The 15,084-nt window shown below is 44.4% G+C and overlaps 1 protein-coding gene across 12 annotated transcripts in view; it reads right to left on the minus strand.

The window, feature by feature from the left end:
• The window catches only part of LOC110496850 (uncharacterized), a 107,242-nt gene that overhangs the window by 17,960 nt on the left and 74,198 nt on the right, over nt 1-15,084 (minus strand). For 10 of the 12 annotated variants that reach the window (XM_090208990.1, XM_036953217.2, XM_036953222.2 and 7 more), the window contains 10 exons: nt 8,835-8,892; nt 8,530-8,730; nt 8,285-8,415; nt 7,045-7,179; nt 5,214-5,265; nt 4,990-5,118; nt 4,717-4,844; nt 4,480-4,590; nt 3,998-4,055; nt 3,528-3,674 (listed from right to left, as the gene is read on the minus strand). In XM_090208990.1, coding sequence (XP_090065116.1) covers nt 3,528-3,674; nt 3,998-4,055; nt 4,480-4,590; nt 4,717-4,844; nt 4,990-5,118; nt 5,214-5,265; nt 7,045-7,179; nt 8,285-8,415; nt 8,530-8,730; nt 8,835-8,892 — 1,150 coding nt within the window. Of the gene's footprint in view, nt 1-3,527; nt 3,675-3,997; nt 4,056-4,479; nt 4,591-4,716; nt 4,845-4,989; nt 5,119-5,213; nt 5,266-7,044; nt 7,180-8,284; nt 8,416-8,529; nt 8,731-8,834; nt 8,893-13,164; nt 14,488-15,084 lie in introns of those variants that run through there. The other 2 variants (XM_090208994.1, XM_090208993.1) reach the window with 1 other exon arrangement.

The following is a 15,084-nucleotide window of genomic DNA, read 5'->3' on the forward strand; positions in this document are numbered from 1 at the left end:
CCGAAAATGAGCAGGCTGCAGCTGTCCGTGTAAAAGTGGTTCAAACTGACTATCCACAGGAGCTAAGAACAAGTTCTGAGCTCATTGGAGACCGGACAACTAAGAAGGACATTGTTACCTCTGGTGGACAATCAGAGCATGTAGAAGCGGAAAGCCCAACAAAACCCCATTTCAAGAAGTTTTGGTTTCAACAGAGATAGATGGCGAACAACGCCATTCAACGCGGAAATATATTCATTGCTTCTAATTCCAAAACAGGCAGTGGTTCGTGTGCAAGGTATATGATTAACGTGAAGACAGTCCTCGTAGGTATCCATTATAAATGTCCCATTTTCCCTCGCTCTCTATTTTCCCCAACTCCTTTCTCCATCTCTGTGAAATAGGCAGTCATATGTGGTCCGTCCACATATATATATAAATAATTCAATTAATTTGTGGAGTACTGAATGACGAGCAAAGGTTTGGGTTCTTGAAGATCCTAAATCAGGTAACAATTAAACATGGTTTGTTTTAATTAACCCCTTTTTACAGTCCTGTTCCATCGCTGCAACTCCCGTACGGACTCGGGAGATGCAAAGTTTGAGATCCGTACCTCACGACCCAGCCAAGCCGCACTGCTTCTTGACACAACGACCACTTAACCCGGAAGCCAGCCGCACCAATGTGTCAGAGGAAACACTGTACACCTGGCGACCGTGTCAACGTGCATTGTGCCTGGCCCGCTACAGGCGTCGCTAGTGCGCGATGGGACTGGAACATCCCTGCCGGCCAAATCCACCCCTAACCCGGACGACGCTGGGCCAAATGTTATTTGTCACATGCGCTGAATACAACAAGCGTAGACTTTCAGTGAAATGCTTACTTACAAGCCCTTGACCAACAGTGCAGTTAAAGAAGAGTTAAGAAAATATTTACCAAGTAGAAACAAAAGTAACACAATAAGAATAACAATATTGAGGTGATATACAGGGGGCACTGGTGGTACAGAGTCAGTGTGCGGGGGTACAGGTTAGGTAATTTGTACATGTAGGTGGGGGTGAAGTGACTTGCATAGATAATAAACAGCAAGTAGCAGTAGTGTACAAAAAGGAGGTGGGGGGGGGTCAATGTAAATTGTCCGATGGCGATTTTATTAATTGTTCAGCAGTCTTATGGCTTGGGTGTAGAAGGAGCCTCTTGGTCCTAGACTTGGCGCTCTGGTTACGCTTTCCGTGCAGTAGCAGAGAAAACAGTCTATAACTTGGGTGACTGGAGTCTCACAATTTTATGGGCTTTCCTCTGACACCGCCTATTATATAGGTCGTGGTTGGCAGGAAGCTTGGCCCCAGTGATGTACTTGGCTGTACGCACTACCCTCTGTAGTACCCTACGGTCAGATGCCGAGCAGTTGCCATACCAGGCGGTGATGCAACCGGTTAGGATGCTCTCGATGGTGCAGCTCTAGAACTTTTTGAGGATCTTGAGACCCATGCCAAATCTTTTCAGTGTCCCGAGGGGGAAAAGGTTTTGTCGTGCCCTCTTCACTACTGTCTTGGTATGTTTGGACCATGACAGTTCGTTGGTGATGTGGACACCCACTCAACTACAGCCCCGTCAATGTTAATGGGGGCCTGTTCGGCCCGCCTTTTCCTGTAGTCCACGAGCAGCTCCTTAGTCTTGCTCACATTGAGGGAGAGGTTGTTGTCCTGGCACCACACTGCCCAGTTCTATGATCTTCTCCCTATAGGCCGTCTCATTGTTGTCGGTGATCAGGCCTACCACTATCGTGTCATGAGCAAACTTTATGATGGTGTTCGAGTCATGTTTGGCCACACAGTTGTGGGTGAACAAGGAATACAGGAGGGGAGTAAGTACACACCCCTGAGGGGCTCTAGTGTTAAGGATCAGCGTGGCAGACGTGTTGTTGCCTACTCTTACCACCTGGGGACGGCCCGTCAGGAAGTCCAGGATCCAGAGGGAGGTGTTTAGTCCCAGAGTCCTTAGCTTAGTGATGAGCTTTGTGGGCACAATGGTGTTGAACACTGAGCTGTGGTCAATGAACAGCATTCTCACATAGGTGTTCCTTTTGTCCAGGTGAGAAAGGGCAGTGTGGAGTGCAATTGAGATCATCTGTGGGTCTGTTGGGGCGGTATTTGAATTGGAATGGGTCTAGGGTGTCCGGGAGGATACTGTTGATGTGAGCCATGACTAGCCTTACAATGCACTTCATGGCTACCGACGTGAGTGCCAAGGGGCAGTAATCATTTAGGCAGGTTACCTTCGCATCCTTGGGCACGGGGACTATGGTGGTCTGCTTGAAACATGTAGATATTACAGACTCGGCCAGGGAGATGCTGAAAATGTCAGTGAACATGTCAGTTGGTCCGCGCACGCTTTGAGTACACGTCCTGGTAATCCATCTGGCCCAGCGGCTTTGTGAATGTTGACCTGTTTAAAGGTTTTGTTCACATCGGCTAAGCTACCAAGAGCGTTATCACACAGTCATCTAGGACAGCTGGTGCTCTCGTACATGCTTCAAGTGTTGCTTTCCTTGAAGCGAGCATAAAAGGCTTTTAGCTCGTCTGGTTGCTCACGTCATTGGGCAGCTCACGTGTGGGTTTTCCTTTGTAGTCTGTAATAGTTTTCAAGCCCTGCCACATCCGACAAGCGTCAGAACCGGTGTAGTAGGATTCAATCTTAATCCTGTATTGACGCTTTGCTTGTTTAATGGTTTGTCGGAGGGCATAGCGGGATTTTTTCTAAGCGCTCCTTGAAAGCGGCAGTTCTAGCCTTTAGCTCGGTGCGGATGTTGCCTGTAATCCATGGGATATATACGTACAGTCATTGTGGGGATGACGTCGTCGATGCACTTATTGATGAAGCCGATGACTGAGGTGGTGTACTCCTCAATGCCATTGGATGAATCCTGTTACATATTCCAGTCTGTGCTAGTAAAACAGTCATGTAGTGTAGCATCCGAGTCATCTGATCACTTCCCTATTGAGCGAGTCACTGGTACTTCCTGCTTTAGTTTTCGCTTGTAAGCAGGAATCAGGAGGATAGAATTATGGTCAGATTTGTCAAATGGAGGGCGGTGGAGAGCTTTGTATGCATCTCTGTGTGTGGAGTAAAGGTGTTCTAGGATTTTTTTTTCTCTGGTTGCACGTGACATGCTGGTAAAAATTTGGTAAAACTGATTTAAGTTTGCCTGAATTAAAGTCCCGCGCCACTAACAGTCATCAGATTCATTTAAATCAAGTCACAACAAAAGTTGACACCAGAATCTGTGAACCCACTTTTATGTTCTCGGCACGATTCGTAGAGAATAAAGGGGCTGTGCTTTTACTGGTTGGTTCTCCTTTATGTATCTCATGCCAACACCCACACACCCTAGTGCTGCCCCCCACAGTTTCAGTACAACAGTTTCAGCTAAAGAACAGTTTCAACAACAGGAATACAACTTCAGGTGATTGACCTCAGTTTCTCCTCTAAGGAGTCAGATATTACGCGTTCTGCTGAAACTCTAGCCCCAGATGGCTTATACTTACCTTGAGCTGGACATTGGGCTGCATCGAGATTGGACAAGGGAGCTGTCTGTCTCAGATCCTCTGGGTTGTGATTGGTCGAGGGAGCTGTGTGCCTCAGATCGCATGGCTCTTGTTGCCGTCTGATGATGGCTTGCAGTTTACTGACACCTGTGGATCAAGACCACAATAACAACCATATATCAACCACATTAATTAAAAGTAAGATTAACCCATTTAGAATGTTATTTTGTTCATCTCTGAGCGATGTTCTATCGATTCCTGGGGTCATTTCATGTGTATCTGAGCTATTGCAGTTCACGCAGGCAGAAATACAACTTGTCATACTGTCTGTATTTCTGCCTGCTTGAAAGGCAATAGCCCAGATACATATGAAAACATGACCCCTCAAACCGATACAACATCGCCCAGAAATGCACAAAAAACAATATAATATTCAAAATGGGGTGGATTTTTCCTCTGTCCAAGCTTACCTTCCTCCACAGGAAAGGACAACAGCTCTTTGTACTCATCAGCTTCCACTTCTATCTTCTGTTACACAGAGAGAGAACATCAGCAAATGTGAGTTTGGAGCTAGTGTGAGTTTGGTCCTGGTCGAACGTGTGAGTTTGGTGCTAGCAGAGCATGTGCGTTTGGTGCTAGCAAAGCGTGTGCGTTTGGTGCTAGCAGAGCGTGTGCGTTTGGTGCTAGCAGAGCGTGTGCGTTTGGTGCTAGCAGAGCGTGTGCGTTTGGTGCTAGTGGGAGTTTATGTGTGTCTGTGGGGCCTAAAATAGTTTGAGTTTAATTTATAGGAAAGAGGCACACAATTTTCCTGTAACAGTACGCAACAGTCAACAGGGTTCATCATGCTTTGTGACACAGAGACAACCTGACTGACGCAGGAAGCAGGCCCCAACGAACGAAGCACAGACAACTTCCACCCTGACAATTGTAAACTTTCAGTGTGCGTGTTGACCTGCATGCCCATTCCTGCGTCTCTGTCGACCTTCTCCAGGTGAACGGCCATTTTGAACAGCTTCTTCTCCATCTCTACCGGGCTGGAGGTCCAACCAGGGTATTTCAACCTCTACAAAAGACAACAAACGAAATTGAATGCATGTCAAACATCCCCCAAATAAATGGTTATTGATTGACATCCCTGTAATGATGCACACCTTTCTAAATAAAAAGATAGACTTAAAAACACACGCACCACATAGTTGTGTCGGTGGCTGAGGCTGGTCATGTGATCAGCAATAGCGTGTTTCATCCTGACAGAACATAGCTGACAGTAGTAATGTTTCCTTCTCCTGTGGGACACCTGGACCAGGAAGTTCACACCTACACACACACACACACACACACACGTATCAACACCCACGCACAGGTCACTTCAAAATAGTATTACGGTCCAAACTTGAGATACTGTCCAAACTGAGAGACTGCTGAACCAACCAACGGCAGCCTTGATAACAGGAATACTGACCAACCACAGGTTTGCTCCTCCTCTTGTTCCTCTTTTCTCTTCTAGGGGGCTGAGACGGTACTGTGGAGTCAACCGGTTCCTCTTTCACAGTGAGAGGAGGTGAGCCGTTCTGGCTCTGCTGGGCAGTCCCTGAAACACACACAAAACCATTCACAGGAGGTGAGTGTGTGTATGTTTGTGTGTGCATGTGTGTATTTGTGTGTGCGTGCGTGCGTGCGTCTTACCTTCAGTATTGGTAGTGGTTGTGTCTCCAGCAGCAGGTTCTCTCTTTACCACCTTCATAACAGAACAGATCATATGATTGATGTACTTTTGATTGATTGATTGGTTGACTAATTCATTATTTGATGGAGGAGTTGGCTGTGGGTTGTCCTGTTCCCTCCTGTGTCTCCAGTTCAGTGTATTGAGGGCAGTGATCAGACAGATATTGATTTTGAAGGGTTTTAACCATATAGTCTGTTAAAGGAGCAATCTGCAGTTGCTACACTACATCCATTTTTGGACTTAAAAAATTATGATATTGATTCTTGAAGAATAGAACTCATAAACACCTCATGAACACCTGCTGTACCCATCAGAACCCAAACTCTAACATGCTGCCCACATCGCTCGCGTCACAAAATAGATGTCACAAAATAAATGTACACAAATGTTATTCAATCATTGCACCTACACTGTCCGTGCACGTCAACGAGCATCTGCGTAGCCAGGCGCTAAAATAGAATTCGATTCTATTTGTGACGCTTGACGCGCTGCAAGTCCTGCCTCTCCCATCTCCTCATTGGTTTTTAGGAGCATATACCCACGTGGGTGATTGAAAGATGAACTGAGGTCCACACTCCAGTGCAGTTGGTGGTGGTAATGCACCTTAAAGTTGGTTGGAAACCGCCATATAAACTCCAAAGAAGAAGAAGAAGCCTGAAGGAGGAGAGATTACTAGAAACTAACTAGGTTTACCTTTTTATCTGTGGATTAATTGTCGAAGTAGAGAACCTTGTGCATTTCAGGTCAAATAACAACCCGATGATTATATCCCAGGACAAATTTGCTAGAATCAGCAAGCTAGGTAGCTAAATGTCCATAAATGTTTAATGCTTTTTGACCTGTTCCCAAATTAATGTAGTTGGTTCAGAGTTAATTTTGATATTTCAACCTGTGTATCCTGATCGCGTCTGGTGTAGGTGGACAAAATCAACATGCGTGAGCGGTCTGGTCAGCACGTACTCCAATGTTTTTAAGCAAAATAAAGTAAACAAACATGATTAAAACCATAACTTTTGATACCATAGATGGTCAGTCCTTGTCTATGAATTTGAGAGTGGGTACATTTCTCAAGCGCCACCCCTCAGCTTTTTACCAAAACATTGGTGCGGTGAACCACTTCGTTACTGTTTCAGCTATGGATTGGCCCTTTAACCATACAGTCTGTTTAAACCATATAAACCATAAGGTCTGTAAAAATAAATCATTTAAAAAAGTATGTTTTAACCATAATGCAGTTTACACACCAGAAGTACCTTGAAATCCTTGTGGGTTACCCAGTATGTTAGAGGCACACCAGTCAACCCTGAAGACCCTAGGGCCCTTTGCAATGTAACTGCAAGGCCTTGTGAGCCTGTTAAACCACCATACGTTACGGTCCAAGTTGTTATCTGGGGGAATGTCAAAGTTAGAATGACTGACCCCCTTCCCCCAATACGGCAAGAAACATCTGGCATTCATTTACATTTGGCTGGTCCATCGAGATTTATGATTGTTTATGCATAGATTCCACAGGATGCAGGGAGGCAGACTCTCCTATATACACTGCTGTTTGGTTTTATTGACGTGTATTGTTTGTATGCTTCCCAGCTTTATTAAAATCTAACATTTTATTCAAGTGTTTGTTGTTCTCAATATCTTAAAAACCGTCAAGACTCAGAACCCTACAATTAGATGATTATAGTTATAGTTTATCGTGGGTTGTCCCGTTCCCTTTGGTGTTTTCAGTTCAGTGTATTGATAAGGGCAGTGATCAAACAGATATTGATTAGATGATTATAGGTTATTAATTACCGTGAGCTGTCCTAGTCCCTCCTGTGCCTCCAGTTCTGCAGCTCTCACTCTCAGCTCCTCATGAAGAGGCCCCGCCTTCACCGTCAGCTCTGGGCTCACTGGCCAATCAGCAGCCAGCTCAGGGTACACTAGTTTCTATGACAACACAGTCCAGTGGGAAATGTCACTTACTGAGTTCAGTATGTATGGAGCTTGAACATGAAACACAAATCAGACCTGGGTCAGAAATCAGCTCCAGTCTTTGAAAGTACAATACATGACCAAAAGTATGTGGACACCTGCTCGAGGAACATCTCATTCCAAAATCATGGGCATTATTATGGATTTGGTCCCCCCTTTGCTGCTATAACAGCCTCCACTCTTCTGTGAAGGCTTTCCACTAGATGTTGGAACATTTCTGCGAAGACTTGCTACCATTCAGCCACAAGAGCGTTAGTGAGGTCAGGCACTGATGTTTGCCGATAAGGCCTAGTTTGCAGTCGGCATTCCAATTCATCCCAAAGGTCTTCAATGGGGTTGAGGTCAAGGCTCTATGCAGGCCAGTAAAGTTCTCCACACTGATCTCAACAAACCATTTCTGTATGGACCTCCCTTTGTGCAAAGTTGGCATTATCATGCTGAAACAGGAAAGAGCCTTCCCCAAACTCTTGCCACAAAGTTGGAAGCACAGAATCAATCGTCAGTAGTGAGTGTTGCAACCGAGGACAGACGATTTTTACGCGCTACGCACCTTCAGCACTCGTCTGTCCTGTTCTGTGAGCTTGTGTTGCCTACCACTTCGCGGATGAGTTGTTGCTGCTCCTAGACGTTTCCACTTCACAATAACAGTCCTTGCATTTGACTGGGGCAGCTCTAGCAGGGCAGAAATTTTATGAACTGACTTGTTGGAAAGGTGGCATCCTAGGATGGTGCCACGTTGAAAGTCACTGAGTAAGGCCATTCTACTGCCAATGTTTGTCTATGGAGATTGCATGGCAGTGTGCTTGATTTTACAAACATGGTCAGCAACGGGTGTGGCTGAAATGTCAGAATCCATCCCATCCATGAAGGGTTGTCCACATACTTTAGTATATATAGTGTATTTTACCCAGGTCTGGACATAATGTAGTGTGTGTGTGTGCGTGCGTGCGTGTGGATGTAGTTTGTATGTAGTGTGTGTGTGCATGCGTGTGTATGTAGTTTGTATGTAGTGTGTGTGTGCATGTGCGTTTATGTAGTGTGTGTGCAGTCTGTAACCCACTATGTAGTGGTAGCGGTGTCGAGCAGAGATTAGGTGTCCAATGAGGGATGACGTAAACATCCTGTGAGAACAGCAGCGGCAGAGGAAGTAGTCACCATGTCTGTCTGGCAACTCTGTCAACATACTGACACCTGCAGGAGAGGGGGAGAGAGAGAGGAGGGAGGCAAAGAGATGAGAAACACAGATACTAATTTCTCATCAAAAGGTAACTATGAAGTGCACATTAAACAATAACACACACTTACCGATGACAGGCTGTGTCCTGGTGGAGGCATTCAGATAGGACCACAGAGCTGTAGAGGTCATGGTGGGGTTGCTGACCTCTGACACCTGGGGTGAGGGGTCAGGGCTGACCTGGGGTGAGGGGTCAGGGGGTTTAGGGCTGACCAACAGTCGGGGGTCAGGTGAAGGGTCACCATTTATGACCTGCATTACAATGTTCAGGCCTGGAGAGACGAACCAACACACGGTTGAAAATATTAAATTATTCACAGACAGTAGTTATAGGCAAATAGTTATAAAAGTCCCAGTAACATTATTATTGACTCACCAATGGCAAAGGATCTTTCTGCAACAAAATTGTAAGTGTCTGCATCCAACTCCGTTACCTACACACACACACAAAGACAGGTAAGCGCCAACACACGCATGCACACACATTAGTGATGCACGGGTTGACTCATAACCCGCAGTATAACCGCGGGGCGGACGGGTTTAGGGTCATTAAATATTGTATGGATAAAGGGCGGGTTGAATAAGCAGAAAACAATTCCTTAAAAAATCCATAAATGTATAATTTACATTTTTGTCATTTAGCAGACGCTCTTCTCCAGAGACTTACAGGAGCAATTAGGGTTAAGTGCCTTGCTCAAGGGCACACTGACAGATTTTTCACCAAGTCAGCTCAGGGGTTCAAACCAGCAACCTTTCAGTTACTGCCCAAAACTCTTAACCACTAGGCTATCTGAGTGTATTATTTAATGTGCACTTCATAGTTACCTTTTGATGAGAAATTAGTGTGTGTTTATCATCTCTCTCTTTGCCTCATTAGTGCATAAGCCTACGCTTTAGGGCCTAACTGTGTACACGCCAAATAGCCTACATGCTAATCACCAAAGGCTTTTGGGAACGGGCAGAAAAAGTTTACGTCAATCCACGGAGGCAAAAAGGACAATGTCGGAGTGAGACAATGTCGGAGTTTAATTCAATAAGAGAAAAGCTGTGAAAGGAGTGTTGAGAATAAAGAGAAGTAAGGGCCAGAAAAGTCATGTTTGAGGAAGATTTGGTGAAGTTGTAACGGAGAATGATAGTGTGATGCGTGATGATTGTGAGGCGCTATACAAGACAGGGACTTCAAATAGGCCTATGGCATGTCAAGGGAACTGTAGCCTACTGTTCAGACGGGTTAAATGGAAACTGAAATCTGGACACTGTCTGTAGGTCTATAACCACTCACATAATCTTAACATTTTAAAATGCTACAATGTAGGCAACATTTTAACTCAGGAACAGGAGTTCCTTTCAGCATCAGTTACAGTGCCTTGCGAAAGTATTCGGCCCCCTTGAACTTTGCGACCTTTTGCCACATTTCAGGCTTCAAACATAAAGATATAAAACTATATTTTTTTGTGAAGAATCAACAACAAGTGGGACACAATCATGAAGTGGAACGACATTTATTGGATATTTCAAACTTTTTTAACAAATCAAAAACTGAAAAATTGGGCGTGCAAAATTATTCAGCCCCCTTAAGTTAATACTTTGTAGCGCCACCTTTTGCTGCGATTACAGCTGTAAGTCGCTTGGGGTATGTCTCTATCAGTTTTGCACATCGAGAGACTGACATTTTTTCCCATTCCTCCTTGCAAAACAGCTCGAGCTCAGTGAGGTTGGATGGAGAGCATGTGAACAGCAGTTTTCAGTTCTTTCCACAGATTCAGGTCTGGACTTTGACTTGGCCATTCTAACACCTGGATATGTTTATTTTTGAACCATTCCATTGTAGATTTTGCTTTATGTTTTGGATCATTGTCTTGTTGGAAGACAAATCTCCGTCCCAGCCTCAGGTCTTTTGCAGACTCCATCAGGTTTTCTTCCAGAATGCTCCTGTATTTGGCTCCATCCATCTTCCCATCAATTTTAACCATCTTCCCTGTCCCTGCTGAAGAAAAGCAGGCCCAAACCATGATGCTGCCACCACCATGTTTGACAGTGGGGATGGTGTGTTCGGGGTGAGGAGCTGTGTTGCTTTTACGCCAAACATAACGTTTTGCATTGTTGCCAAAAAGTTCAATTTTGGTTTCATCTGACCAGAGCACCTTCTTCCACATGTTTGGTGTGTCTCCCAGGTGGCTTGTGGCAAACTTTAAACAACACTTTTTATGGATATCTTTAAGAAATGGCTTTCTTCTTGCCACTCTTCCATAAAGGCCAGATTTGTGCAATATACGACTCATTGTTGTCCTATGGACAGTCTCCCACCTCAGCTGTAGATCTCTGCAGGTCATCCAGAGTGATCATGGGCCTCTTGGCTGCATCTCTGATCAGTCTTCTCCTTGTATGAGCTGAAAGTTTAGAGGGACGGCCAGGTCTTGGTAGATTTGCAGTGGTCTGATACTCCTTCCATTTCAATATTAAATCGCTTGCACAGTGCTCCTTGGGATGTTTAAAGCTTGGGAAATCTTTTTGTATCCAAATCCGGCTTTAAACTTCTTCACAACAGTATCTCGAACTTGCCTGGAGTGTTCCTTGTTCTTCATGATGCTCTCTGCGCTTTTAACGGACCTCTGAGACTATCACAGTGCAGGTGCATTTATACGGAGACTTGATTACACACAGGTGGATTGTATTTATCATCATTAGTCATTTAGGTCAACATTGGATCATTCAGAGATCCTCACTGAACTTCTGGAGAGAGTTTGCTGCACTGAAAGTAAAGGGGCTGAATAATTTTGCACGCCCAATCTTTCAGTTTTGGATTTGTTAAAAAAGTTTGGAATATCCAATAAATGTCGTTCCACTTCATGATTGTGTCCCACTTGTTGTTGATTCTTCACAAAAAAATACAGTTTTATATCTTTATGTTTGAAGCCTGAAATGTGGCAAAAGGTCGCAAAGTTCAAGGGGGCCGAATACTTTCGCATGGCACTGTATATACCGTCTGTAGAAGTGCTATCTTGATCAGCATCATAAAAGATGATAGTATTTCAACCACATTAAATAATCATTCAAACTGAAATCTTAACAGAAACACGTTGGGTCGTTTTCACAGCTTTCTATTTCCTTACCACCGGTCATACTGATATAATTTGGACATCTTGCAAATAAAATCATTTTTAATTTTTTTTGTTATTGCATTTTCTCCCCGGTGTCTAAACGTCTTTGCTTCGCAAAAAAAGATGACAGAGAACTTTACCGATGTCAACTAGATGGAAGCATTCATTCTATTGATTTCTGACATTCTAGTGAGCAAGGGTTTATTAGTGTTCTAGGGCAACATATAATGACAGAGGTTGACTATCAAAATGTAGGAAATTATGAGCAGAAACACACACACACACACACACACACACACACACTGCTCAAAAAAATAAAGGGAACACTTAAACAACAGAGTGAAAGAGTGAAAGCTGGCGGTGCTTTCACTCTAGTGGTAGCATGAGACAGAGTCTACAACCCACACAAGTGGCTCAGGTAGTGCAGCTCATCCAGGATGGCACATCAATGTGAGCTGTGGCAAGAAGGTTTGCTGTGTCTGTCAGGGTAGTGTCCAGAGCATGAAGGCGCTACCAGGAGACAGGCCAGTACATCAGGAGACGTGGAGGAGGCCGTAGGAGGGCAACAACCCAGCAGCAGGACCGCTACCTCCGCCTTTGTGCAAGGAGGAGGGAGCACTGCCAGAGCCCTGCAAAATGACCTCCAGCAGGCCACAAATGTGCATTTGTCTGCTCAAACGGTCAGAAACAGACTCCATGAGGGTGGTATGAGGGCCCGATGTCCACAGGTGGGGGTTGTGCTTACAGCCCAACACCGTGCAGGATGTTTGTCATTTGCCAGAGAACACCAAGATTGGCAAATTCGCCACTGGCGCCCTGTGCTCTTCACAGATGAAAGCAGGTTCACACTGAGCACATGTGACAGACGTGACAGAGTCTGGAGACGCGGTGGAGAATGTTCTGCTGCCTGCAACATCCTCCAGCATGACCGGTTTGGCGGTGGGTCAGTCATGGTGTGGGGTGGCATTTCTTTGGGGGGCTGCACAGCCCTCCATGTGCTCGCCAGAGGTAGCCTGACTGCCATTAGGTACCGAGATGAGATCCTCAGACCCCTTTGTGAGACCATATGCTGGTGCGGTTGGCCCTGGGTTCCTCCTAATGCAAGACAATGCTAGACCTCATGTGGCTGGAGTGTGTCAGCAGTTCCTGCAAGAGGAAGGCATTGATGCTATGGACTGGCCCGCCCGTTCCCCAGACCTGAATCCAATTGAGCACATCTGGGACATCATGTCTCGCTCCATCCACAGACTGTCCAGGAGTTGACGGATGCTTTAGTCCAGGTCTGGGAGGAGATCCCTCAGGAGACCATCCGCCACCTCATCAGGAGCATGCCCAGGCGTTATAGGGAGGTCATACAGGCACGTGGAGGCCACACACACTACTGAGCCTCATTTTGACTTGTTTTAAGGACATTACATCAAAGTTGGATCAGCCTGTAGTGTGGTTTTCCACTTAAATTTTGAGTGTGACTCCAAATCCAGACCTCCATGGGTTGATAAATTTGATTTCCATTGATAATTTTTGTGTGATTTTGTTGTCAGCACATTCAACTATGTAAAGAAAAAAGTATTTAATAAGAATATTTCATTGATTCAGATCTAGGATGCGTTATTTTAGTGTTCCCTTTATTTTTTTGAGCAGTGTACATACATATAAATATATACACACACATATATACACACACATATACATATATATATACACACACACACACACACACACACACACACACACACACACACACACACACACACATACATAGATTTTTTAATTTTTTTTATTTAACCTTTATTTAACCAGGTAGGCAAGTTGAGAACAAGTTCTCATTTACAATTGCGACCTGGTCAAGATAAAGCAAAGCAGTTCGACATATACAACAACAGAGTTACACATGGAATAAAACAAACATACAGTCTATAATACAGTAGAAAAATAAGTCTATATACAATGTGAGCAAGTGAGGTGCGATAAGGGAGGTAAAGGCAAAAAAAGGCCATGGTGGCGAAGTAAATACAATATAGCAGGTAAAACACTGGAATGGTTGATTTGCAGTGGAAGAATGTGCAAAGTAGAGATAGAAATAATGGGGTGCAAAGGAGCAAAATAAATAAATAAATACAGTAGGGAAAGAGGTAGTTGTTTGGGCTAAATTATAGATGTGCTATGTACAGGTGCAGTAATCTGTGAGCTTCTCTGACAGCTGGTGCTTAAAGCTAGTGAGGGAGATAAGTGTTTCCAGTTTCAGAGATTTTTGTAGTTCGTTCCAGTCATTGGCAGCAGAGAACTGGAAGGAGAGGTGGCCAAAGGAAGAATTGGTTTTGGGGGTGACCAGGGAGATATACCTGCTGGAGAGCGTGCTACACGTGGGTGCTGCTATGGTGACCAGCGAGCTGAGATAAGGGGGGTAAAGTTTACCTAGCATGGTCTTGAAAATGACCTGGAGCCAGTGGGTTTGGCGACGAGTATGAAGCGAGGGCCAGCCAACGAGAGCATACAAGTCGCAGTGGTGGGTAGTATATGGTGCTTTGATGACAAAACAGATGGCACTGTGATAGACTGCATCTTATTTATTGAGTAGGGTATTGGAGGCTATTTTGTAAATGACATCGCCGAAGTCGAGGATTGGTAGGATGGTCAGTTTTACAAGGGTATGTTTGGCAGCATGAGTGAAGGATGCTTTGTTGCGAAATAGGAAGCCAATTCTAGATTAAACTTTGGATTAGTGATGTTTGATGTCAGTCTGGAAGGAGAGTTTACAGTCTATTTGTAGTTGTCAACATATTCTAAGTCAGAGTCGTCCAGAGTATTGATGTTGGACAGGCGGGCATGTGCAGGCAGCGATCGGTTGAAGAGCATGCATTTAGTTTTACTTGTATTCAAGAGCAATTGGAGGCCACGGAAGGAGAGTTGTATGGCATTGAAGCTCGCCTGGAGGGTTGTTAACACAGTACATACATATATATATATACACATATATAAATACACATATATACATACATACACACACACACACACACACACACACACATACACACACACACACACACACATATATATACACACACACACACACACATATACACACACACAGTTGAAGTCGGAAGTTTACATACTCTTAGGTTGGAGTCATAAAAACTTGTTTTTCAACCACTCCACAAATTTCTTGTTAAAAAACTATGGTTTTGGCAAGTCGGTTAGGACATCTACTTTGTGCATGACACAAGTACTTTTTCCAACAATTGTTTACAGACAGATTATTTCACTTATAATTCACTGTATCACAATTCCAGTGGGTCAGAAGTTTACATACACTAAGTTGACTGTGCCTTTAAACAGCTTGGAAAATTCCAGAAAATGATGTCGTGGCTTTAGAAGATTCTGTTAGGCTAATTGATATCATTTGAGTCAATTGGAGGTGTATCTGTGGATGTACTTCAAGGCCTACCTTCAAACTCAGTGTCTCTTTGCTTGACATCATGGGAAAATCAAAAGAAATCAAGACTCCACAAGTAGACCTCCACAAGT

The sequence above is a fragment of the Oncorhynchus mykiss genome, chromosome 18, assembly GCF_057628025.1.
Source record: "Oncorhynchus mykiss isolate SJ-2025 chromosome 18, ASM5762802v1, whole genome shotgun sequence".
In the NCBI taxonomy this organism is placed as follows: domain Eukaryota; kingdom Metazoa; phylum Chordata; class Actinopteri; order Salmoniformes; family Salmonidae; genus Oncorhynchus; species Oncorhynchus mykiss.